Source organism: Mchenga conophoros, linkage group LG16 (assembly GCF_057382185.1).
Source record: "Mchenga conophoros isolate Kocher_MC1m ecotype Shallow Benthic linkage group LG16, M_conophoros_male_GT1.1, whole genome shotgun sequence".
Classification (NCBI taxonomy): domain Eukaryota; kingdom Metazoa; phylum Chordata; class Actinopteri; order Cichliformes; family Cichlidae; genus Mchenga; species Mchenga conophoros.
Window position 1 is genome coordinate 40,674,368 of NC_140541.1, and position 26,282 is coordinate 40,700,649.

The window sequence follows — 26,282 nt, forward strand, 5'->3', positions numbered from 1 at the left end:
TTACTGCAGAGCATGGTCTGTGGTTTTGGAGAAGCGGCAGTCAAAAGGTTGACAGGAAACATCTGCCATGAAGATAGAGATAATGTTCTTTTCAAACTGTGTTAAAAGTCATTGTGGTTTTGATTTGACGTATGTATGTATGTATCTGTGTGACGTTGAAGGGGCGTCATTAAATCCAAACCCCGATGGTATAAAATATCTGTTCATGCTTTGATTAGTCGGAGATCAGCGCTGTCTGCGTACGGCGCTGGTCCCCCCACGCCTGTGTTCATTAAAATCAATTGTTTGACCAAGCTCTTCTGGACCTGGTTGTTTGTACTCTCCTTCCTCAATATTTGAACCTTAACAATAACTATATGTATAGTGTATTATGTAGGTTTTAGAGCTGGGGGTAGAACTGCTGATGGCCTGGTTGTTATTTATGTTCCCCATGGTTCACCAGCTCTCACACAACATCAGCACCAATGATCCACGTCCTTATAAACCTCTGAATCAGGTCCTGAAGCTGTGACGTCCTGAGTGAAGACCTCACTGATCACATGACTCTGGTCACCTGGACTCAGTGTTTCTGAAGCAGTGTGCTGGGTTTTTAAAAATACGTGGCTGCTGCCTGATGTTGGGCCCACAGAGGAAGACGACTCACTCGCTCTTCTTCACTTCCTCCTTAAACATGTGGAAGGAGAGCAACGTGCTGCCAGACTCTTATTTCTGACAGGAACAGAAGAAACCACAGCAAACTGGTCCAGTTCTTCATCTTCATCACAATCTGTTTATTTCTGATGGTGTCTTCAGTCTGAGGTTTGAAGTTTCCATGTCTGTGTGATGTGTGGTGTGAAGGCTGCTGGTTAAACTGGGACTCACTGTTTAAAGCACTGAGTGCTCATAGAGAGATGCTCCATGAGTCCCAGTACAGACTACAAACATGGTGGAAACTTAGCTTTGATATCCACACACTCTGCACGTCTGTGAGTAACTGTGATGAAGATGTGCAGAGATCTGTGTCCAAACAGGAGAAAGACTGTAAAGACTCTGTGCTTCTAACAGCCTCTGTTAACATATGTGAGGCTGTTTGTTGTTGTTGCCATGGAGCTTTGCACTGTTTGGGTCAGCAGGTCATGTGATCAGGTTTGTTCTGCTGGACGATGGTTCAGTGTCAGGTTTGTTTGCATTCATCAATAAATATCTAAATAAATCAAAGACTCCATGTTTGTTCTTTCATCATGTGACCTCTGCTCATCCATCTCTGTGTGTATCAGGATACATTTGGTTCATAATACACAGAAAAATCAGAGTTATTACCTGTAATAAATGTGAAAGATTCCTGCAGTGATAACCAGGCAGGACTGAAACACATCCAAGCTGTCACCACGGTAACAGCACCGTCCATCCACAGGTGAGGGGAGGAGCAAAAAGAGGGACTTTGACCATTTTATACTAAAAACACTCAACTAATGTTTCTAATATGAAACAAATAAGCCCACATTAATGTGAGCGTTTATTAAATAATAATAATGATGATTTCCTCCTGATCTCATTTCCACAGCAGAGAAAACTGTGGTGTATATTGAGGTGGAGGGTGTGGTCTGTGGCTCAGGTGTAGAGTGAGGGTGGGGTGCACCACAGCAGCATGCTGGGACTGCTGAGGGTGGAGGAGGGAGTGATGATGACATCAGAGCTGCAGCACAGAGACCAGTGAACACACAGTCTGTTCATCTTTGCATAGATACAATATACAGCACAATATTGAATGACAGACACGCTGTGGGAGCTTCCACAGATACACTGACGTCAGCATCCAGAGTCCTCCTGCTGCTCCCCCCTCAGAGCCCCGTGATCAGCACCAACACATTCAGTTAGATGACAGAGTCCAGCTGCAGCTAGAATCAGCTCCCCTCTGTGAACAACAGCACAGCGTCAGTGTTTCACACTCAGTGAAAGGAGGAAACAGCAGAAGAACACCATGTGTGCTACGTTTCCCAGGACACACTACAAACTGCACAAATACAGAGCAGCACGTGGAAGGACCTGGAGCTGCATTTACAGAGCTGCAGACAGCGTGATGTCCTGTATGGACAGGTGGAAGGAACCAAGTCCTCAGCTGGAACACTCGTGTTTGTCCACAGACAGGAAACACAGCAGGAAACTTCCTCACAGAAGTGCAGCTCATGGATAACACACTTCCTGTCAGTCAGAATGAGGCTGCAGCCAAACACAGAAAGGTGTTTTTGTCCAGATGAGCCCAGAGAAGAAACACGAGTGTTCACAGACATCAGAAGCTCAGAGAGGTGAAACATGAGGTTGGAGTCCTCGTCAGCATCCAGAAGAGCTGCTGTGAAACCCTGAGTACTCATGACAGACTCTGATGGCACAAACACATCATGATTCAAACAGAAAGACAAACATGGAGCTCCTGATCCTCCTGCATGAGAACAAGCTGACATGAGCGCTGTGTCTGAGAGTGTCTCCCTGTCACAGTGACAATAACACAGCTGCTGCTCACAGTCATTAAACTGACCTTAGGTCAGCTGTGCTCCTTACATATGAACCATGTGACCTCACATCAGTGCTGTGGATGACTGTAGTCATAGAAGAGTAGAGCTGTAGCAGGTGGTGTGAGGAGGAGGTGGTGTATTCTAGTTAACGCAGTACTGAAACACTCCAGCAGAGGGCGCTGTTAAGTCCTTATTGTAACACAGTTACTGTGTGCAGTTAGACTTCATACATAATCTGCACTTATTTCCATCAGACATGCTGTCAGGAAATGATTGGTTTCTATTGATTCTACTTCCTGTTGACTCGTTTGATGACAGTGAAACAATCACAGCTGATTGTGTGATGATGTAAACTGTCACTGTTACATTCAGTGTGTGTGACATAATGTTAGTGCAGGCTGATAACAGCCTGGTTCTGTTAGAAACACATGAACGTGTCCATAGATCAGTGTGTGTTTAACATGAGAGCTTCAGCCCTGCTGATGTGTTAAATAAAGACATGCAGGAAAACTGATGAGACTCTGAAATAACTCTTTATATTTATAATGTAACTCTGCATCAAAAGAACAACAAAGGATCCCAGACAGGTTTCTGTGAACAAAGACCATTCTGATGTTTCTGTGTTTCTAACACTTTGACATTATTAGTAAACAGACTGCAGTGAGCAGCATTTATAAAGAGCTTCTATATAAAGATATGACAGCTGTTTGACAAGTTTATCACTCTGTGTTTGGACCTGATCAGTCCAGCTGTTTACTTGAAACATGTTCATTTACCTGTTCTGTTATATTCATGTTCTTGTCTCTGTTGAAAACACATTTTAATGTCCCTCAGATTTTTCTCCCAGATGAATAAATATAAAAATGACACAAACTGACTGCAGCTACTTTTTGTCCTTTCTGTCAAAAACCTTCATGTGACTCATGAGAGACACGTTTCAGCTGTTTGTGACAGATCAGAGGCCAACAAGTCATTTATAACACTTTCCATCATTGTTTAAAGTTCTCAGTGTTTCTGTGTTGCTGCGTATAGGATCTCCCAGCATCATCACTGTGCTGTCCAATCATTGTGTGCGAGGTTACCCTTATAGTGCGATGTGTGTTTGCACAAAGAGAAGCATGTGTGTCAAATATAAATAAGCACAGAACAGAAACAGCTGCTCGTTTCTTCTGTTTAGAGTCAAGTTAGTGTTTTGTGTCTTTGTTTGAGGCCTGATGTCGAGCAGAGGTGTGTGTAACTGCACTGCTCTGTTATATGTGTGAAGTGTGTGCTTCTCTTCAGCATCATCTTTGTCACTGCTGATTCCTTTGTGTCATCATGTGTTGAGAAGAGAGAACAGTTATAACGGAGGAGCAAAAGGAAGCCCTGAAATCTGCATCAACAAGGAAGTGTTGGCTCACCAGTGATCCCAGCAGAGCCACTGGTTTGGCTCCAGTTGTTACAGATTCAATGATGTTGTTGCTACAGATACATGTCAGCATCTTTATTGTAGTAAAGTCTTGTAATGTGAAGATAGAAACAAGGCAGAAACAGCTCCATGATCTGATCTTAATGATGTTGTTTTTATTCCTGTCTGTCAGAACTGGATTGGAAACTATCAAAGGTCTAAAAACAGCCTCGACCCTCCCACAGAGCAAACTTTACACACGTCATCTTTCAGCTACAATCTTTGTTGCAGGGATCTTCTGCCAAACAAGGCTGAGAGAAGATTTCTTACAGCTGTCATGTTGATGCTGTTTCAGTCTTTGGGCAAACACACTCATATATTAGGGCTGATATCAGGGCTGCACAAGTTCTTTGTGTTTGTGATCATGAATAACAGAAGTGTGCCTGTTGAAGATCATGTTTCTACATTATTATATGTCCTGTTATTGTTCTGTGTTATATTCAGCTTTCAGCATCCTTTCCCAGCCCCTGTTACACCATCCATACAAAGCCAATCTGACTGTGAGCCAATGTGTTTGTTTGTGTTGGATCAATAGATTTGACAGACTTGGTTCATCCAGAGGGAAACAGTCCAAATTCAGATCTAATGAAATGATGGAGGCTGTTTCCTACCACGGTGCTGATGTGTGACTAACAAGGCTCATGGTCTCCAGCAGACCAGCGCCTGGAATGAGGTGAGCTGAGTGTTGCTTTGGTGGGTCTCTGCCCACGTCATGCATCAGGATTCATGTTGGCAATAGTTCATATCTCTGTTCTTCAGCCTTCATCACAAAGCTGTGAAGGAAAAACAAACATCTAACAGGATGTGATGGATGCAAAGTCCACTGAGCTCTTTGTCATTTACAAACTTGTCCAACCAACAAGAGCACAGATGAAAAACACAGTGACAGTTACAGGATTTTGCCATATATGAGCATAGATGACTTTCATATAGATTTTCAATGCAGGCTTTTGGTGAGCCGCTGGGTTCTGTCTAATAATCATCTCAGCATTTTACAATAGAACAGCTCTTTATTAGCTCTTCATTTATTGTTATTGTTCATGAAACAAGGAAGCTGTTTCTCATTGGATGTTAGTTTCATGTTCATCAGGATCATTTTCTAAAGAGCTGATATTGAGACCATTTACTGCACTGGCTGCACATCCTGTCTACATTTCTCTGTATGTGCTGTGTTTGTCTTTCATATTTCTCCATATTGACACAAACAGTGAACAGCAGTAGATCTACTCTTCATCTGTTTTAGGCCCAGTGAAAGATCTGAAGCAGAAATGGTGTCATTAGGAGAAGAAGAGGAGAACAAGGACGGCGAGGAGGCAGCAGCTCTTAAAGATGAAACAGCAGCTCAGCCCTGAGCTCAGAGAGCTGCACATGAAAAAGCTCCTCAAGTAGATCCTGTCAGAGGTTTGTCATCAACAGGAGGAACTGTTCATATCATAGGATGAAGATGCTGTCAGCTGGATGAAGAAGGTTATTTAATGGCTTCAACAACAAATACAGGAAGTGGACTTTCAAATACTAGATTCACTTTAGACTCACAGAGAAATGACTCAACCAGCTGTGTTTGACTATATGAAAGGTCAGTGTGTGTCTGCACACAGACTGTTGTGTTGGACTGTTATTCAGTTGTCTGCTGAATGTTTTCAAATGTCTGCATCTCAGCTGTGATGAGGCTGGGGGTCATGGGAGGCCACCGTAGCAGCCTCTTCAACATCATGACATCATCATAAATGCTGCTGGACTGTCTGATGGGCTGACGGTGAAAAAGCCGTCGGGAAGGAAACAGAAGACATTTCAGAGGCTGCAGCAGATTTCTTTGATTCGGGGCCTTTTTCAGCTTTATTGGACAGAGCAGTGAAGATAAGTGACAGCAAAGCAGAGAGAAAGGGGGCGTGGCCCGGGTCAAAGCCAGGCCAGCTGCTCTCCACCTCGTGGTCACCTGCTCATCCTAGTGAGCTCCACCAGCAGCCCTTTCACACACTTTACACTGTCAAACACTGTGTGTGGACCTCAGCTAACAACAGGCTACATTTAAGTCTGGACTACATGCTTTTATATTGTTTTTATTCCATCAGCAGCTCAACATCATGAGCAGCTTTGACATAAAGACATCAAACTCAAGCTGACTTTAAACTACTTTTAATACAGGGGCTCAAAAACAACAACATCTTTATTATATATCAGGACACAAAGTCATTTAATCTCAAAGGGAAACAGCTTTATTTGGAATAACCAGCACTATCAACTGGTTTGGGATCTCCACCAGTTTCATGTCTTTGCAGCTTCTCCAACAAAGTTCCTGTAAAATCAGCATGTTTGTCTTTATTGGTTTGATAGTGATTGATTATTCAGTCCCAATCTGCTGTCATCTAAAGAACAAAATGATGTTTCTATGAGTCACAAAGCTCCAGATGTTGTCGGCTTCACAAAGAAAACAAAGAACTTAAACACAAAGTGTTTGGAGCCAAAATGTTCCCAAGCTGCTCTTTTTGAAATGGCAGAGGTACAGTGGTGTCTAACAGCACACTGTGGAAGGCAAACATGTTATTGTTGGATGAAACTTCATGAATCCTTTGTAGATTTGAGCTGTTGGAGCCTTTCTTTTCTCTTCAGGTGTACAGATGCTGAGGAGGCAGGTGAAGCAGGTGGAGCTGTTGTGATGCTGGCAGAGGGTGTGTCTTAGTAACTCTGTGAGGCAGAACTGGATCCAACATTGTGGATGTGTTGATGTTGGAGCCATTAAGAGTCTCTGGCCACACTGTAGGATTTCCCTTTGATCCACTGTGGGGGCATTTTGGAGTCTGTCAGTGAAACTCTTCATGTTTGTGTTTGACTCCAGTTTATAGAAACAGAGAAATGTGTCATGCTTTTGTTCGGCCTCCACAAATACACACATTTGTTCATTGGTTGGACTTTTTGGAAGGAGACACATTGAAAACCATGTTAATAAGATCTTGTTGTTTCCTGTGGATCCGACACAGAGAGTGGACTTCAGACAGAAAGCGTGGAAGAGATTTTAGAGGCCGTGTGTGGCAACAGGAAGTTTCTGTGTGTTTGCTGATCTTACATGTGGAAAACAACACGTGATGTTTGTGAAGTTCTACAATGATCATTGTTCTCACAGCATTTTGAGTGGGAACAGTTCAAACTGGGAGTAGTGGGAGTTATTTACTGATTGAAACAAGCTGAATGTTTCTGTGACGATGAAGATCAGCATGCTCATGAGAGCATGAGGGGGGGAATGGATGTTTGTGTCTGTGTGTGCCTGTATGTCTGTGTCTATATGTCAGGTTGGGTATCAGACACCACCTCTCTGGGGACACCTCAGGCCCTCCAACGTTTGGAGGCCTATCTCCACCCCTCCACCACTTCCCCTGCCGGTGGCGGACTCCCTCAGGTGTCGGTGCGTTGGTGGTTCTTTGTGTCTGGGGGTGGGCGTCCAGGTACACACCGGCTCACTCCTTGGCGGCCGCTTATCGGGGCCTGGAACCTGGGGCTCGCTCGGGCCACTTCGGAGGTGGGGTGCCTCCGAAGTGGGGCTCGGTCACTCAGGCGCAGCTGGCTGCCGGCGGAGCTCACGGGCGCGTCACTGCAACTCCCCCTGGCTTCTGCTCCGCGGCTGCTGAGTGAGCCCTCATCTGGGACTCTCCTCAGCTCTTTCTGGGACAGTGGCGCGGCTGCCCCTCTGTTGGTCTTCTATGGTGTCTTGTGTTCTGGGGGCCTCTGGATGTCTGGAGTTTTGATCTCCTCCATACCTGCTTCATACCCTGGAGGACGGGGCTGTGGCCCCCCCACACTCCCTAGCAGATCGTTACATGGAGAAACCTTTGGAATACAAGCGCGCTGATCCACACAGGTATGCACACAGGTGTTCACTGCTCGTAGACTTAAATTACACCTTTCTTGGCTACTACTTCGAAGCACATCTGTCCTGCGTGCTGCACAACAACATTGAATATTTAGTATTTACTGCTGTTTACACTTAGCTAGATTAATGCGATGGTGTTGTGTTTAGTATGTTGCTTTGTGTTTTTTTTTTGTTTCTTTGCTTGTTTTCTATTCTTCTCTCAACAGGTGATCCAGGAGATTCTTATTTTTTTTTCTCCCCCCCTTTCTCACTGTCCCTCTCCCCTTCTGTTTTTCCTTTCCTTCCTCTTTCTTTCTCCCTTTCCTATCCCTCACTCATGTCTGTCCCATCTGTAACATCTGAAAATAAAATATAATAAATAATAAAAACAAAGATCGACCAAATGGACCAATACGGCAATGCCACGAAGATCCATTTGGCAAAGTAAATCCATTGGGTATCCTTGTTGGTCTTCAGACAACAATTCTGACGGCTAAAGAACCAAATGGGACAGGCGAGGAAAAAAAAAAAAAAAAAGAAGATCAGCAGCTCAGCTGATCAATGAACTGACATCTATCAGTCGTTTCATGAGATGAAGTCATCAGCAGACATTTGTTCTGACTGTGTGATGAATGTCAGAACGTCAGGGCTCTGCTTTAGTCACTGCTTGATGATCATTGGCTCATTGTTGAATCCAGGGGCCCAGTCTGACCTCTGACCCTTTGCTGCAGGTCTTCTGTGTTATCTCCACTTTCATGTCTGATCTTCTGCTGTATCGTCCAAAATAAACATCTGGATCATTTCCAACACTTCAGCAGATCTTTAGTTTGGGCAGTGCAGCACAGAATAACACATATTGTACTATACTGCCCACTTCCTGATCTTATTGGATCTGTGTGTGAGGTTGGTGAAGGAAACACATGTTTACTGAGTGAGTCGCTGCCATTAGGAACTAGTTTTTATATCACAGCCTGGAAATCACACAGGACCATTTCTGCAAGTGAAAAGTCGTCATTGGAGGAAAATGATTGTGTAGTTTGTGCGACTGAAGAATTGTCCCAACTACATGTGCTGCTGACCTTTGCTTTAGGTGCACAGAGGAGTCTGTGGAAACATCCAGAACTGAGGCAGTGCTACAGATGCTTCAAATAAAGTGGTGTATTATCCATGTTTTCTATGGATCACATCCAGTATCCTGATCTAACGAGCCCCCTTTGTGTGGATTTTAGAGCCTCTGACTTTTGCTGCGTCTCATTTCAAGCACAAGAGCAAGAAGTGGATGAAGAAATGGGGCGAGTGGGGTCATTGTGGTGCATGTCAGCTGTGCTCACACATGCTTTCACAAAGAACATGTGTGTTCATCGGCAGCATTAAGGTGCACTTTAGTCTTCATAATAATAAAGTATTCTGACTTTATTCTTCTGAATGCTCACAGTCATGTTGCAGCTCTGCTTTGCTTTAAGAAAATGTTCTACCAGGATGTTACTGTCCTAAACGTGTTCTCCAAATGTTCCAAAGACTTTGTTCTAAGTAGTTCTACATGATGAAACATCCACACTAAGTTTAAGAAGGACACACAAACACCATCTGTCCTTTCATCATGTGTACAAACGTGTTCAGATGTCAAATGTACCGTGAATGGATGCAAATGTGGATCGTTCCAATAAAATGAGACAGTTTTGTAAGTGGATCACAGTCTGAAGTTCATTAAAACCTATAAGAACATGTTATTCAAACCAATTTTATCCAACAGGAAGAAGCATCAGGGGAACAGGAAACATTCAAACATGTTTACTGTAAGAACTGCACAAAGGAAGGAAACACAATCCTACACACGAGCACTTTAAAATGGACATTTAGCTTTTCAAACATCAGGGAGCTGCAATAACAACACTGTGCCCATTCTGATCAGACTGAAAGATTTATAGAGATTTATCCATGTGCTGGAAAAGGATTTGATATCAACATAGATGCAGATTAGCAGGAGCATTTTCTTCATATTGATTTAGAGTTCAGTACCAGGAATATGTAGAATTAACATCTGTGTGCATGACGAGTGATGACAATTCAAAGTCAGGCTTTCAAAGGACGTCAGAATTGATGTCTCTATCTGTGACTGTCCCAGAGGAACCTACCTGAGGGATTATTACAGATCTGTCTATATAGAAAGACTTGCATTGATTCACAGTGTACAATTCTTTCTAATCTATTAACATCTTCCAGTGTACAATTCTTTCTAATCTATTAACATCTTCCTCCAAATCCTGTTTCTGCTGTTTAATGACATATGTCTGAATACACACAGTGGAAAAATGTCAGTTTTAGTTTTACTGGATCTCAGTGCAGCATTTGATACAGTTGACCACAACATATTACTCAAACGACTGGAGAACTGGACAGGTCTTTCAGGAACTGTACTAAACTGGTTCAAAACATACTTAGAAAACAGGAAATACTTTGTATCAATAGGTAACTTCACATCTGAGCAGACAAGTATCACATGTGGAGTTCCCCAAGGTTCCATCTTGGGACCCTTTCTGTTTAACATTTACATGCTCCCACTGGAACAGATTATAAAGAACAACAAAATAAACTGTCATAGCTATGCAGATGACACACAAATATATATCACAATGTCACCAGGAGACCAAGGCCCCGTACAATTTTCTCCAGCTAAACAAAAACAAAACTGAGGTAATAGTCTTTGGCGCCAAAGAAAAACGATTACAGGTCACCAGAGAACTTCAATCTATACATCTAAAAACCACAAACCAGGCGAGAAATGTGGGTGTAGTGATGGATGCAGACCTAAACTTAGAAAAACACATTAAGACAATAACAAAGTCAGCTTACTATCACCTCAAGAATATTTCAAGGATAAAAGATCTGATGTCTCAACAGGACCTGGAAAAACTAGTCCATGCATTCATCTTTAGTAGGCTTGATTACTGTAACAGCATCTTTACAGGTCTACCTAAAAAATCAGTCAGACAACTACAGCTCATTCAGAACTCTGCTGCTCGAGTCCTCACTAAGATCAAAAAAGTGGACATCCGTCCAGCTCTGAGGTCTTTACACTGGCTGCCTGTCCGTCAGAGGATAGACTTTAAAGTTCTGATGCTGGTCTATAAAGCTCTGAATGGTTTAGGACCAAAATACATCAGTGACCTCCTGACCCAGTATGAACCTTCCAGATCCCTCAGGTCATCTGGATCCGGTCTTTTATCAGTTCCCAGAGTCAGAACCAGACACGGAGAAGCTGCATTCAGCTTTTATGCTCCTTATATCTGGAACAAACTCCCAGAAAGCCTCAGATCAGCTGAAACACAGTTTATTTAAATCCAGGTTGAAGACTCACCTGTTCTCAGCTGCATTTGAATAAAGCACCAAATCCACACTTTTAAGCTTAAATTTCAAAACTTACATTTAACTACTGATTTTATCTACTGTTCTGATCTGTTTTGATTTTATATACTGTTTTGTTTGTTTGTTTGTTAATTAGTTAGTTTGTTTGCTTGTTTTAATCAATTTTAAATCATGCTTTTTATTTGTTTTTGTTTCTAATGTCTCTGTAAAGCACTTTGAATCACCTTGTTGTTGAATTGTGCTATACAAATAAACTTGCCTTGCCTTGCCATCAGTAGGGCTCAAACCTCCTGCTGTTTCTACTGGACCATAAATTCTACTTTATGATCATCTTCAAAAATAAAAACGTGAGTTTATTTGTGAACTCTGTGAAATGTGTCTGATGTTTAGTTTGAACCAATCCTGTGTCAGCCGCAGCCACATCATTGCCACACATACAAATGGGTGCGTTCCTGTTTAGACCTGCTGGCTGTCAATGGGCTTCATTCCATTTCAGACTGCCGGTGGTCGGCTGTGATCTAAACTCAACATGGCTCCTGTGTTAGAAGAGCCTCTGATTTTAAACTTTGCACATTTAATAGTTTCTTTCCAACACTGTGGAGCTACCAGCCCAGTATATGTAGCCCACAGTAGATGGAGTTATCAAGCTGACTGACAAACATCAGGACTCATGTGATCCCTACATGTGGACCTTTCACAGATGGATCCAAGTGCAGATTCAACTCTGCATTACATTTGACTTCAGCTGTTACACACTTTCTAGCTGTGTCACTTCCTGCTTTTTGGATCAGATAGTTTATTCATGTCCACAAATGTTTGGCTGCATGTTTTTATCATCTATATTTCCAGTCTTCATACAGCCGATATTTCATGTGAACTCCCAGCTGCCAGCTGCCATCATGTTTTCAGGGTTCATTCAGTGTTGAAATGTAGGACAAACAGCAGCACATGTTCTCTAAATGTTTGCAGTCATTTTACATGAAGCTGATACTACATGAGACATTTTCCATATTTACTGTCTTTGAACAGAGAATAATAAAGCCAGCAAACATATACAGGCTGTGCAAATACAAACTTCTGTGGTGCATTTGATGACCTGCAGAGGAGAACAAGTCGGGCTTTTCAGCCCTAACACAACCTCTTTGTTCTCAATACTACAAAACCTTCAAAGGCTGATATGCAAGTTTGCATGAATCACCAACACAGTTGTGTTTGTTTCTAGTATAGTTATAAATAAGCTGATCAAATATCTGCTGACTGATTAGATCCAGTATCTATTACAGATGAACTGGATATCACAGCGCATGTTGTTAATCCGTCATATCAAACTAAACCTTGTTGCTGGTGTAAATATCCTCCAATAAAGTCAGATGAGGGCTGCTGTTGCCAGGTAACGATGATGTCACACTGGATCTTCTGATCTTTAGCATCGTAGCGCTCGGAGTCTGATGTTGGCTCACGTGTTGTTAAACACCAACATGACGTTCTACTAGTCAAGGCCTCACCTTAACCCACTGATGCTGATCACACAGACCCACTAATAGAACTGTTTTATCAGGGTTTGATGCAGCGTCAGCATTAATGTCACATTTAATCAGACCACATTTACATTACAAGCCCACTACAACTATATGGAACTCCAAAGTGTTCAAAATTAAATAAATAAATAAGTCATGATGAAATAAATAACTATGTGAATAAATAAGACACAGATATGTAATGTGAGAATGATATTGTGAAATAATTGAACACATTTTGAAAAAAAGCTCATTATTGTGAAATATATTGTATTCTGCTATATAAATTTACTTATTATTGTGAAATATTATTTCATGATCATTATTTTTCACAATAACAGAGATTATTCCTGAGGCATTTTATTTATTCCCAGCCATTTTTAATCCAAAATGTCCTTTTTTTCAAAGTCAGTCTTTATTTCAAAATCCCGTTTTTCCCAATGGCCTATTTATTTCATTATTATTACACATTATTTGACCACAAGCAATCTTTTCTGGTTTGACGCCATCTTTGTAGCCAGAAACCAGCTCTCTCCTCGGCTTCCTCCACTACACGCTTCCCCCACGCCAGTCTCCTCCGTCACTATAAAGGGGAGAGTCATGAGCTCCATCACCCTCACCTGTGCCGTCCAACGTCCCGCCACCAGACTCCACTGCAGCAGGCCAGAGACCACACCCCTGCCACAATAAGTAAAAGTATATCCTTGCTGTACCCTTAATGCTAAATGTGCTAAATTAACCGCTGCCTTTGCCCCTTTGGGATTATTCTTATGTCACTGGGATGTTGACCTTTGACCTTCACATTAGAGAGATGGGCAGACATAATTAGTGTATGAATTTTAAAGTAACAGGTAATAAAGAGAGTGCAGCAAATGTAGTCAGGTTTATTACTCTGTATCACACATGAGTGCCCGAGGGAGGCGGGGCTGACTGGGGAGACACAGGAAACAGAGAGACAGGGCTGACTCGACATGAAACGATGAAACGTGGGACACGGGAACAGAAACTAAACACAGGCTGAAATGAACACTGAGGGAGGGAGAACTAAGATTACTGAGAGCCTGATAAATAAGAAGAACAAAAACCAAGAAAAACAAGAGTCAAAGAAAACCAAAAACACAAAGCATTGGGCCAGGACCCACTGCTGTGACATTTATATGTGATAAAAACATTAAAAACTGCTCAGATGTTGAAATCTTTCTACGTATACTTTAGGTTCAGCTCTCCAGCCTGGCATTTGGTTAAGCATGATTCAAACATTTGATTTTGTTTAACTGGTTTTAATTATAGTTACTTTTTGTGAACATTTGTTGCAGCATTTAAAAATACATCATTTATTTTCAAACTTTTATTTGATTTAGAGCATCATGTTTGACCAACGTAAATGTTTTAATTTCATATAAAATAACTGAAACAGTGAACTAAATATCTGAAATCTTTCCTTCCTTAAAAGTTATAATCCTACTTAAGTTATAGTGCAAACGCTTAAGCAACAAATATACTTGATGCTAATTAATTCATATTTCCCTTTGATGTTGCAACTATGCGGTCACTTCTGTCTTTAAACAAAATAATATTTTCCAGTTACAGAAATCATAAAGTCCAAACTAAAGTGCTACTGTTGCTATATGCATTTTATATAAATCATGGATGATGGTCCTGACATGAAGGAAGAGAAAGTTACAGGTTGCATCCTTTGACTTTGTCTCCGTGCCTTTGGGCGATTTTCAGAAGACAGATGTTTCTGTTCAATTCTTAAATCAATTTTTTCAAACACAAACACTATTTTAAAGCTTCTAGAGAGTAAAATATTCATGATAATTATAATAACAATAATAAAAACAAAAGCTCTCAGATCCATCAAACCAAGCAGCAGAAAGAACAATAACTGAAGAGAAAACTTTAACCTTGTAGACTTCATTATGTTCCAGCTGCTCTACAGACGCTGTGACCTCGAACTTAAGCAGGTCGTAAAGTATGTGCAGCTCTATAACTTCATAATCAGACCCTGTGGTATTTAGGCAGCAGAACAACTAAGAATAACAACTACAAATAATGTTTTTAGGTTTCTGTTGTACTGCAAGGTTCTGTACAGGAGAACCAAACCAAGAGCAAATATTACGTCTCATTTACACCTGAGCACGAAGAGCCATCAACATTTAGCAAATTGAATCATCTTTGTTTAGATGCAAGAAGAATCATATAGAAATGAAAAAGTAGAAATAGAAATCCAGAGCAAAGATATCCTCTAATTCAGCGTAGCACATGTGCAGCTGCTGCGATTCACGTAAGCATTCGGCTCGTCGCTGTTGCAGATTTTTCTCTCGCTGTTCTGGCTCACAGCGCTGCAAACACAAAAATAAATATCCCCAAAGGTGTGAAAGGGAGCTAATTAGTAAGAGTATTGTTACTCTCCGCAGGAGTAGTCCAGCAGTAGAAACCAGTCCAATAACAAGGTGTGTAACATCTAGCAGGGTGACAGAAAAACCCAGGGTAACTTCTAAGGACCTCAACGTCTCTCTCACATTGTGTTTTTTAAACATGCTTCCATTTGTCACTTCAGTCTTTACTCTGAAATACAGGAAGAGAAATCATGGCTGAAACAATTTCTCATGAAACCAGGGGTGTGGTCCAACAGTCAGTTTGGTGAGGAAGGTTCCTAACTGAGAGAAGTGACCCAGAAGTATCTGTGTAGCAGCCACAATGAATCCAGATCATGAGCTTTATTAACTGATCAAAGTCTCTTCTTTCATCTTCTGTATCATTCAGTTTACATTGGTAATGCCCATTATTGTAATGCTTTTTTAAGACGGGCAAAACTTTATTTCACTTTGGGTTAGCTGGGATAAGTGATGGATGGAGGGAATTTTACTTCAGCCACAGAAATCCTAAACAGGAAGGAGGAGCAGAGTTACGGTGGATCACTATCCAGCAGGGAAACAAGGTTTATTTCAATTTCTTGGCCATGAGTGAGATTTACTGAGTGGGCAAATTAGGGAGATGACACCATCAGATCCCGAGCCCTCCATGTGTTAATCAAGAGACGGCTGCTGTGCTACATCCATAAATAATGAATAAATTAGGAGCTAAAGCTGAAAGGACAGTTTATTTGTACCATCTTCACGTGAACACATTCAAGAACATCACAGATGAAGAAACATTAAAAACTTCCACACTACATAAAAGCAAGAAAAATTGTTTTTCTTTCAGGTGGTTTCAGAAAAACAGAAACATCAAACATCTCCAAGACTCTCTTTGAAAGAACTAAAAACCTTTATTCTCATGGTCCAATCATGAGTGAACTCCCCGATGAAGCCTTGTGTGCTAAAACATGTCAGAGTTTTAAAGGTTAAACATGAGTTTCCAAAACGTTTTGCTGGAGAACAATGAACTATTTGACTGAGTTTCAATCATTTACAGACGAGCAAAACCAGGACAGAGAAAAAAGGACCAAACTGACTCAGTAAAACAACAGAAAAGAAGATCCCATGTAGATCTGTATTATGTAGAAGTTCAGCCCAGCAACCAGTTCAGTTCAACACAAGTTTAAATGATTCTATCTGAACTCTGTGGAGCCTGATCTCAAGCTTTTTGAGTCTGACACAGAAACCAGAGGATCTTTCTGTGTCTTCAGATTCACTGTGATCCAGTGATGGGAGTGATTTCAGCCCTGAGTGATCGCGCTGATGTTTGCACAGAGCAGACAATGAGGTGAATGTTTGGGCACATTGGTAACAGTGAAACAGTTTATTAGTAACGTGGGATCGTTTGTGTGCAGAGTATGAACTGAGATTCCTGAAGCTCTTGTCACACTGGTCACAGCTGTAGTTTCCTTCCATGTGTGCACGTTCATGAAGGTTACGATTACCTGACTGTGAGAAGCTTCTGTCACAGTGTCTGCACTTGTGTGGTTTCTCTCCTGTGTGGACTCGTTTGTGTGATTTAAGCTGACTTTCAGTGGTGAAGGATGACCCACACTGATCACAGAGGTGCTTTTTAACCCCACTGTGAATCAGTTCATGTCGTTTTAAATCTCTTGGTGTGGTGAAGCTTCTCCCACATTCTTTGCAGTATTTCAGTTTGTCTCCAGTGTGTCTACGTTGATGTGTTTTAAGGGCAGCTTGCCAACTGAAAGTTTTTCCACAGAGGTCACAATGAAAGTCTTTCCCACCACCACAGTGATGACAGGGTTGAGAACTGGATCCATCTGTGTCGCTCTGCTTCTAAACAAAGACACAAAGACAGTGTAAGTCAGTCCCTTCAACATTTGTATCCTGAACGTCGCCTGAAATAAAGAGCATCTCTGCAGACGTCCAACTACATTTGACTGTTTCAGTTAACACACTCAGTTTACTGGGCTGCAATAACTACAATACTACCACCATAATACTACAGTAATACTAAAATCATAACTGAAAGGAAAATCTGAATAATCACTCAGAGCTGCTTTTCCATGCAGTAGAATTGCTAACATGCTAACACAGTTTAATGAGCAGAGTTGTTCCAAACAGTCAGGCTAAAATGACAAGATAACAATATAAATACATACCTCACAGTAGCTGCACTTGTAGAGTCTCTTTCTGGTGTGGATCTGTTGGTGTTGTCTCAGGTCATGTGGAGATTTAAAAGTCTTCTCACACAGGTCACATTGATAAGGTCTCTCCTCAGTGTGGGTAAACATGTGCTGTTGTAAGTGTGCGTCTGTTGTAAACTCTTTGCCACACTGTTCACAGCAGTACACATCATGTCTGGTGTGAATGCGTAGGTGTGTATTTCGGTACCCTCTCTGGCTGAAAGTTTTTCCACAGATGTCACAGCTGTATGCCTTAATTCCAGAGTGGGTAACTAGATGCCTCTGTAAGTGGCTACTGCGAGTAAAAGCTCTGCCACACTGATCACAGCTGTATACTTTAACTCCACTGTGGATGAGTTGGTGTTTTTTTAGGGAACCCTTCAAGGAAAAAGACTTTCCACACAAGTCACAGCTGAACGGTCTCTCTCCAGTGTGGATGACCTGATGCTGTTTTAGTTTAGCCCTCACAGTAAAACCCTTCCCACACTCGTCACAGGTGTGTTTTTTCTCTCCCTTTCTTCTGTGAGGTTTGTCGGCCTCCTGAGAGCGCTGACTTCTGGCTCCATGTTGGTCCTGCAGTGACAGAGATACAAACAGAGGCAGTGAGGTGAAATGCAGTCGTGGAACAAACTCAACCTTCAAACTCCATTAACACTAGTTTTAAACCTGAAGGTGGAGCGTGGCACCAAACACCTTAAAGGTCTCTTATCCCCACCTGCTGGTAGTTCTAACACATTACATCCAACCTGCTGTTAAAGATAATTCATGACTGTTCAAACACTAAAATCATGCACACACACACACACACACACACACACACTATTTTATAATTTAGATTATTTTGTTGTTTTCCTATTACATATTTCTATAATTTGTATAGATTTATACAGAATTATTCAGTGATAATAAATCCTATGTTTGTTTATTCTAAAGGAACCCCGTTAGCTTCCACAACAGATGTTGCTCGTCTTCCGTCAAATACTCACATAAAATATTACACAATAAAGTGGATTCAAGATATCCACATAATTTCACTCTTACATCCACAGTGAGGTTTCACAATTGTTCAAATATAAGCAATCAATAATAATAATATCAATAACATTGAGGCACATCACATAAATTTCAAAAACAAATCATGTCTTACAATATTTACAACAACTAAAAGCTCTGTAAATCGGCTTTTAAGTGTTCATTGAAGTTTTGAATAATTCTCTAATTTTTTAAGGCAACTTATTCCACTTAAAAGTTGCTCTAAATGTAACAGTTTTACAAAACGTTACTTTTAACTCGAGCATTTACTAAATTGCAGCTTGTTGAAAACTGTGTAATATGATGATGTATTTCATCTGGATACTGCAGCTGAGCAGAATAAATGTGGTGTGTTTAACAGAATTGCTTTCTTTAGAACTACAAGTAAGCCATAGAATATTTTAGCCTGTACAGGAAGCCAAGAAAGGTTATTATGCATTTGATCAATATTAGTATAGTATGAACATCTTCACACTAATCTGGACGCCTTATTCTGGACTAACTGAAGTCTGTTAAGATCTGTCTTATTAGCTGCTGACCAAATGATTGAACAATACTCCAGATGAGACATTACTAGTGCATTAATGACATCTTTCATAATGAAGAAGTGATACACAAAGAGCATTTCATAGCCATAGCTATGCCTTGTCGGCAGAGTTATGTGACATTAGTGATGTTTGTACTTTCAGCGTTAACTTGGTTTTAAAGCCTTTAAAATATACGCCGTTCAATAGTCGACCTTAATCTGACAGAGAATGTGATGATTTTGTGGATAATTAAAGTCAGTCATATATCCACAAACACAACAAGCTGAAAGTCAGTGATGCTGCTCGGTTTGCAGTCCTGAACATCACGGCACAAGCAGGATCCACTGCACTGTTAATGTTAGCTGTGTTATATTGCTGCCTCTGTTCGGTGGTGTCGAGCCAAACGCACTTTAACGTGTGTTTGAACGAGCTGACGGTTCACTCGTTAAGCTGAAAGAAAGATGCTTTAATCACAGCAGTCACACATGTGTCCACTGCACCATCTGGAACTCTTCTTGTTTACACTCGTAATAACACAAACACTAAATCCTGCTTCTCTGGTGCTGTTGTGTAGCAGTGTATACACCTGAGACTGTCACCTGTCTGTCTGTCCTGCACTCTCTCTGTTTCTTTCTCTCTGATTGTGGAATAAAAGTATGAACATGTGTTTATAAGTTACACTTGTGTTTGAATCCTGCAGCTTATCACACATTTGATTTCCATGTGTGACGACTGCAAGTGTCCAGAGTGAGGACAGACTGAGGGACCCACTGCTGCACATCATCTGTGAGGCTTTGCACCCCTGATGATCCACCAGGACAAACTCAGCAGTGTGTGAGGAAGAGGAGGAGGAAGAGCCAGCAGCAGCTGACAGATGGAGAGAATAGACAGACTGTTCCCTGTTTGTGAAGGACTGCTAGGAAAGTTTAACATAACTGTCTGTGCTGAATCAGTCTTATTAGGTAATGTTCAAATAATGTGATCATCCCAGTGTTTTCAGTGTGGGAGAAAGTACTCAGGGCCTTCAAGTTACACACTATGAAAGGCAGCAACAAGTTTAATGTTCAGAAACCTAAAGTATGTATCAGCAGCAGAATGGAGCTAAAATAAATGTTGGTTTCAGTTCTATGAAGCTTTGAGTCTGTGAAGGTTCTCAGTCATCCAGGTCATCGTAGTCAAAGGAGCTTGCAAAGAAAAGCGTCTGGACTTCTTTAAGTTACTTGAAGACGTTTCACCTCTCATCCGAGAAGCTTCTTCAGTTCTCTCTCTTCCTTGCATACCCACCACGGAGGCCGAGGAGACTGTCAGAAAATGACTACAAGAAGACAGCTCCTTGGAGGACAGGACCAACTTCACAGCCGATCAGATTTGCACCCTGTTAGACCTCTGCCTCACCACTACATATTTCAAATACAACGAAGGCTTTTACAGACAAAAACATGGCTGTGCCATGGGCTCCCCCGTGTCACCTATTGTAGCCAACCTTTACATGGAGGAAGTGGAAAGGAAGGCTCTTGGCTCTTTCAAAGGAAGAGTACCCAGCCACTGGTACAGATATGTGGACGACACCTGGGTCAAAATCAAGACACAAGAAGTGGAATCCTTCACTGCGCACATTAACACTGTGGATAAAAACATCAAGTTCACCAGGGAAGACACAAAGGACAACTGTTTGCCCTTCCTGGACTGCACTGTGCACATTGAAGAGAACGGCAACCTCAACATCGAAGTCTACCGGAAGCCAACACACACGGACCAGTACCTCCTCTTTGACTCCCATCACCTCTGGAACACAAACTTGGAGTAATTAGGACCCTACACCACCGGGCAGAACATGTTCCCTCTAAGCCTGAAGGAAAAAAGAAGGAACACACACGTAAAGGAAGCACTCAAAACGTGCGGCTATCCTAAATGGGCGTTTTTAAAGTCAGCAAAGAGGCACAGAAAAGAAGACCAGACACCAGCGAGGGAGGATAAGAAGGACAGACGCAACAACATTGTCATCCCCTATGTAGCCGGTGTATCAGAGAAACTCAGGAGAGTTTTCTCCAAGCATGACATCCCAGTGTATTTCAGACCCAGCAACACGCTCAGACAAAAACTGGTTCACCCGAAAGACAAAACATCAAAACACAGACTCAACAATGTGGTGTATGCTGTACAGTGCAGCGAGGAATGCCCAGACCTCTACATTGGAGAGACCAACAGCCACTTCACAAGCGCATGGCACAACACAGAAGAGCCACCTCCACAGGACAAGACTCAGCAGTCATCTGCATCTTAAGGATAAAGGACACTCTTTCGAGGATGCCAATGTTCACATTTTGGACAGAGAGGACAGATGGTTTGAAAGAGGAGTGAAAGAATCCATCTATGTCCACTGTGAGCGACCATCTTTGAACAGAGGCGGGGTTTACGACACCAACTCTCTGCCATCTATAATCCAGTTTTGAGATCCCTTCCCAGACGCCTTAACGCCCACTCACATCCTGGGTCATCTGATCTCAGGAATTCGCATGACAAGGTGGGGCCAGGTTTCACAATGAACTCACCCGAAACTCTGGCTGATTGGGACCCACACCCAGTTTCACACCTTGGCTCAGGCGATTAGAGGAGGGGGGTCCTTTTGTCCCTCTGTGGGGGGTCACTCCCACTAGGTTTATATCTGGGACTCTCCACCATGTGACCTTAGAACTGAAGAAGCTTCTCGGATGAGAGGTGAAACGTCTTCAAGTAACTTAAAGAAGTCCAGACGCTTTTCTTTGCAAGCTCCTTTGACTATGAAGCTTTGAGTATTTTGGATCAGTAGCTGCTGTGTTTGTTGCATCATATTGCTGTAACTGTTTATATGCTTTATATATTCTGAGCTAAGTTGATCTATAGTGTTACATCATATTCTATAAGGATGTTATGTGTTTGTAGACCTTCTGCCCAGTTTGACCCATTTAGCAGAAGTCAGCCTGTTTAAGGCTCTGATATCTATTCTGTGTGACTTACAGCAGTTATGACATGGTCTGATTTTCTCACCCAATAAAGGAATATTTCATATATTAGTCTACTCTTCATTCTATCAGACACAGTTATCACAGCTCCTACATTTGCTTTTTACACATATATGTAAGCATTGAGCCAAATTTAGTACCAACATACTGAAGTAACAATATTTGTCTCTTATATATGATACATCTGTATACACACTGTCACAGATACTTGTCTGTGAGTGAAGTGATTAATATAATAACTATAATATTGGCCATATTATATTTACATCACCACAGTGAGATGACTTTAGTCTCATGAACAACATCAGCTAATTGTTATTTACAGCTAATCTTAAACGACTGTTCAGCACAGAAATGAAGCCCAACAATCATGTTTCACAGTCCTGTGGTCTCAGCCTCAGATACTCATCAAATCACACAGAGCTCATGTAGAAACAAATGAACTAAATATGTTCTCCTTCATTCTGTCAAACAAAGCTGTATGAAACGTTTCCAGCTGTTAGTATCATGGTTGCTAGGCAACCTGGGCAGCGCGACGGAGGCTAGACGTCCCATTTCACGAGCCTACGAGCCTCGCACTTCGGCCTTAGCGGTCTTTGAGTACGCGGCCCTTGAGGACTTTAAAGCTGCAGAACCTGAATCGGGATACAGCCATGATGATCTCCAGCCTCGTGCTCGCCAACATTCTCACCTGAGTTAAGAAGACGATCACTGAAATGGTCTCAGCAGGTCCTTTGATGACAGCAATGAAATGCAGTGGTAAGGCTTTTTGGGGATTAAGTTCGTTTTCATGGCAAGAAGGACGATGCAGTTCATCTGATCACTCCTCATAACATTCTGGAGTGCAGGCAAAATGCTATTATAAAAACTTAAGCAGCAACTTCTCCAGGTTCCAATATTTATGCAATTCTCAAACCTTTTGGCCACGACTGTATAACCTCTTCTGAAGTTTAGTGGATATTATACATGGTTATGCTCAGGATGTGTCGGCCAGTTTCCACTGGAAACGCCTTTGGTTAAACTGTCAGCGAGCAATTTGCATTTGCACGGTTACATTTTTATATAACTTTTAATGCACATAAACAACAGCTGCTTGTTTCAGTGAAAATACATTGATGGGTTTTTAATAAAGTTGTGCAGCTGTAAGTATTTTGTCTGGTGTCAATTCTATCGTCAGCTACATCGTTATGGCAAATGTTCAAATGTATATGGTGATAAATATCTTTGGTCATATGGTCCTGCTCTGTCTGTCACCTTCTGTGTTGAGCTCATTGTTTCCTCTGTAGTGGCTGAGCTGAGTCCAAGTAGCTGAAAATGTTCCTCTGCTGCTCCGTCAGACTCTCCTCCTCCTGCTGATCAGCTGGGACACAAAACAGATCTTTGTTAGGCTCCCACACTGCACTGAAGAGTCAAAGTGGCTCATATGTTCATCTGACAAGTAAAAGAACACATTTTTGTTTCCCGAGGTGGGCAACTTGTTGGAAACAAACACAAAAGGTTTGAGCACTGATACCTGCCATTGCTGGCATTGAAAGATGCAACGCCAGCAATGTGGATTGTCAAGACTCAAACCAATCATCAAGCAAAGACAACAGGGATCATTTGTTTCTGTTTATTTAGCATTCACAGCATTTGTAGTTGCCTTCTGTGCAGGGGAAGTCCACGCACACTGTGTGGTACCGCATCCGCAGAAGGTGCATTCAACCTCTGTAAGAGAACAAGATTGTCTGAGACTGAAATGATATTAACTAAAGAAGTGGTGATTTGTAAAACTTCACATTTTGATCCGGGACGTACTCTGCATGAAAACAAGCGCTCACTCTTCCTGCTCAACAAATGACAAGGGCGGAGCCTTATACCACGTGATACAGAAGCTGTGCCGTGTGATGCTAAAATTAGCAGGGAAACAACAACGGAGAGCACGTCAGGGATGACGAGAAAGTGACAGGAGAAAATCCGTCCCGGTCAACCACCCAAACATCAATAACGGGAACCTTATACAGCGCTTCCCTATACACGTCGAACTCCCGCAGGGCACAAAGACATTACGGAGGCTATCACTTATCACCTGACCAAAGATATGGCTCCATCAACACTGTGCAAAACGAGGGATTTAGGAAAACGATCAACACCCTAGACAAACGCTACACAGTGCCGTCCCGCAACTATTTTTCTATTGTTGCACTACCTGCTCTGTACACGCAGCGTCGAGCAACGGTGGAGACGGAATTTCAAGCAGGACAACATTTTGCTGCAACAACAAAACGTGAGACATTTGTTGTTTTATGTTTATTTATTGTTATGAGAGAATCATGATCTCAATTCTAAGCCAAAAAATCGTGATTCTCATTTTATGCAAAAATCGTTGCAGCCCTAACATTAACACAAAACTATTGTTTCACCAGAGAAACACACATGAAGAGAGAGAGAGAGACAATAACAGCTACCAAACAGTCGTCATAATTCGTCACACAATGAGAAAAGGACAAATCAACAAGTAACAATGACTAATTAATATTAAAATCTGTAACATAATGTATTGTTTGGAGTTTAGTCTGATTGTTCAGGATGAGCTGCCATTATCCAATCACACGTCTGCTTACCTGCATCTTTTCTCTTTTTTCTAACCTGAGCACCTGATGGCTTTGAACTTTGTTGTCCATCTTCCATTGGTTTGAATTTTGCGCTCCAGTACAAACACAAATCCCCCAACCCGAGGATCAGCACAATTAACCTAACAGACCTACACTTAGTTCACAGATTCACTTTGTCTAAGGTTGATTTCTGGGATTTCACACAACCCAGGATTCAGATCGTGAATCCATGATGGGCTTGGATTTACATCATTATAAATGAAATGTGCTCTACTTGGAAGCAGCCGGCCCCGCCCCTTTTGACGGGTTGTGTGAGACTTTAAATCATCAAACTGTAAATTATAAATTTAAATTGTTATTGATCCTTTACCCCGAGTCCTAAAGTGTAGATTTATTTTCTTACTCTTCTTATATTTATTGTTTGTTTACTTGCACCGCTGTAACTGCAGCCTCGTCGTCTCGTCTCTCTATATGCTGGACTGTCTGTAGCGGAGATGACAATAAAGTTTACTTTGACTTCAGCAGCGCGCAGGCGCACCGAGGGCTCTCGCGCTCACTTTATAGAATTTAGAAAAAAACATCGGTGCAGATTATAAGTCTGTATCATAATATCTGTTTGTTGTTTTTATTTTGTTTTGCGAGTTGGTTATTAGATGCCGCTCCAGCCAGCCAGAGACTCCCCGCCGCCCCGCCCCTCCTCCCTGTGCCGCCAGCAGCAGGCACACCTCGCAAACGGAGGGCGCCCTTACTCCCAGCAAATGGCTGATAGAAAACCGATCGGTGCCTACGAATTTCCCAATATGCGCTGGCATGACGTCGGGGAAGCATGGGTACGACCGATTATTTTATTTTTTTCTTGCCCGTGATGCCCCCCCCACCACGATGCATTCTATTGGTTTGCACACTTACACACACCCAGCTGTGGTTTCCTGTTTTGCTGGACTCTGGAGAGCCCCGCCTTTAACGCTCTTCTCTCACAGAGAGCAACAGAAAACTTGGAAAAACTCCAGATTGACTGAACTCAGTTCAAAGTTACCTTGACACCTTTAGATGTGAGACGTAGTGATGGTCCGCTTGAAGCTGACGCTCCGGTGCGTGTGTCAGAAAGATCAACGCGCTGCTTCAGAAGCACCGTGTCGAGGCTTGATTCGTTTGGCCAGAGTCACGTGATCCAGTGACGTCTGAAGCTTCGTTTAGAACGTACCTTTTTTTAAATCGAACTTTATTGAAACACAATGAGTATACAACATACAAACAGATGAAGTTTACAAAAGAACAGAACATGAACATACAGAACCAGGAGTAAAAAAATTATGATATGAGTAGGCGAAAAAAATCAACATATTGTAACGTGCAGTGGAGATGAAGCCAGCCGCGGAGGTGTGCAGGTGGATAGCGAATGAGCAACAGCTTCTGACTTTCCAAAAAGTACTCATTTATTTACAATATCAAAAATAAAAGTGCTACCTCTACCACACATTACTAAAGAGCACACTAGTCTGCGTACACACGGGAGCATCCATTACAGGAGGAGTGCGAAGAAGAACACAAAGGGGGTGACACCAGTCGTGAGACAGAGGCGCCGCCATGTGGTGATACACTGCATTACAATAGCAACTGTTACAATATAAATATTGTTCTGAAAGGCTTTTTGTTGGTTGAGTCTGAAATTGATTGTATGTACAATTCATATCCTTATAAAAAGGCAGAAATATGTGTTTTATTAATAAACTTACATTTATGGATATAAAATAGCTAAAAGTATTAACATGCCTCAGAGAAATCACTAATAACACTAAGGCTGGACGGATTTGATTTGCATTCTTCAAGAAGAGTGTGGTGTCATCAGCTAGCTGGCTGATGATGAGCTCCTTATCAGCTGTGCTGA

The 26,282-nt window shown here is 41.9% G+C and overlaps 1 protein-coding gene across 1 annotated transcript; it reads right to left on the reverse strand.

Annotated features, from left to right (window-relative positions):
* On the reverse strand, positions 1 to 25,451 carry LOC146557372 (uncharacterized). The gene is made up of 5 exons (XM_085250565.1): positions 25,304 to 25,451; positions 23,055 to 23,160; positions 17,216 to 17,812; positions 16,619 to 16,889; positions 1 to 62 (listed from the first exon to the last, which is right to left on the reverse strand). The coding sequence occupies exons 2-5, from the start codon at positions 23,070 to 23,072 to the stop codon at positions 1 to 3; spliced, it is 948 nt and encodes a 315-aa protein (XP_085106691.1). The 5' UTR covers positions 23,073 to 23,160; positions 25,304 to 25,451.
* Positions 25,452 to 26,282: the final 831 nt, after the last annotated feature.

Excerpts from the sequence above, each read along its gene's own strand:
- LOC146557372 (XM_085250565.1), bottom strand. Across the intron at positions 16,890-17,215 it reads ACAAGTGCAGCTACTGTGAG|AAGCAGAGCGACACAGATGG; the intron begins GTATGTATTTAT and ends GTCTTTGTTTAG. Across the intron at positions 63-16,618 it reads GTCATCCTTCACCACTGAAA|ATGTTTCCTGTCAACCTTTT; the intron begins GTCAGCTTAAAT and ends TCTTCATGGCAG.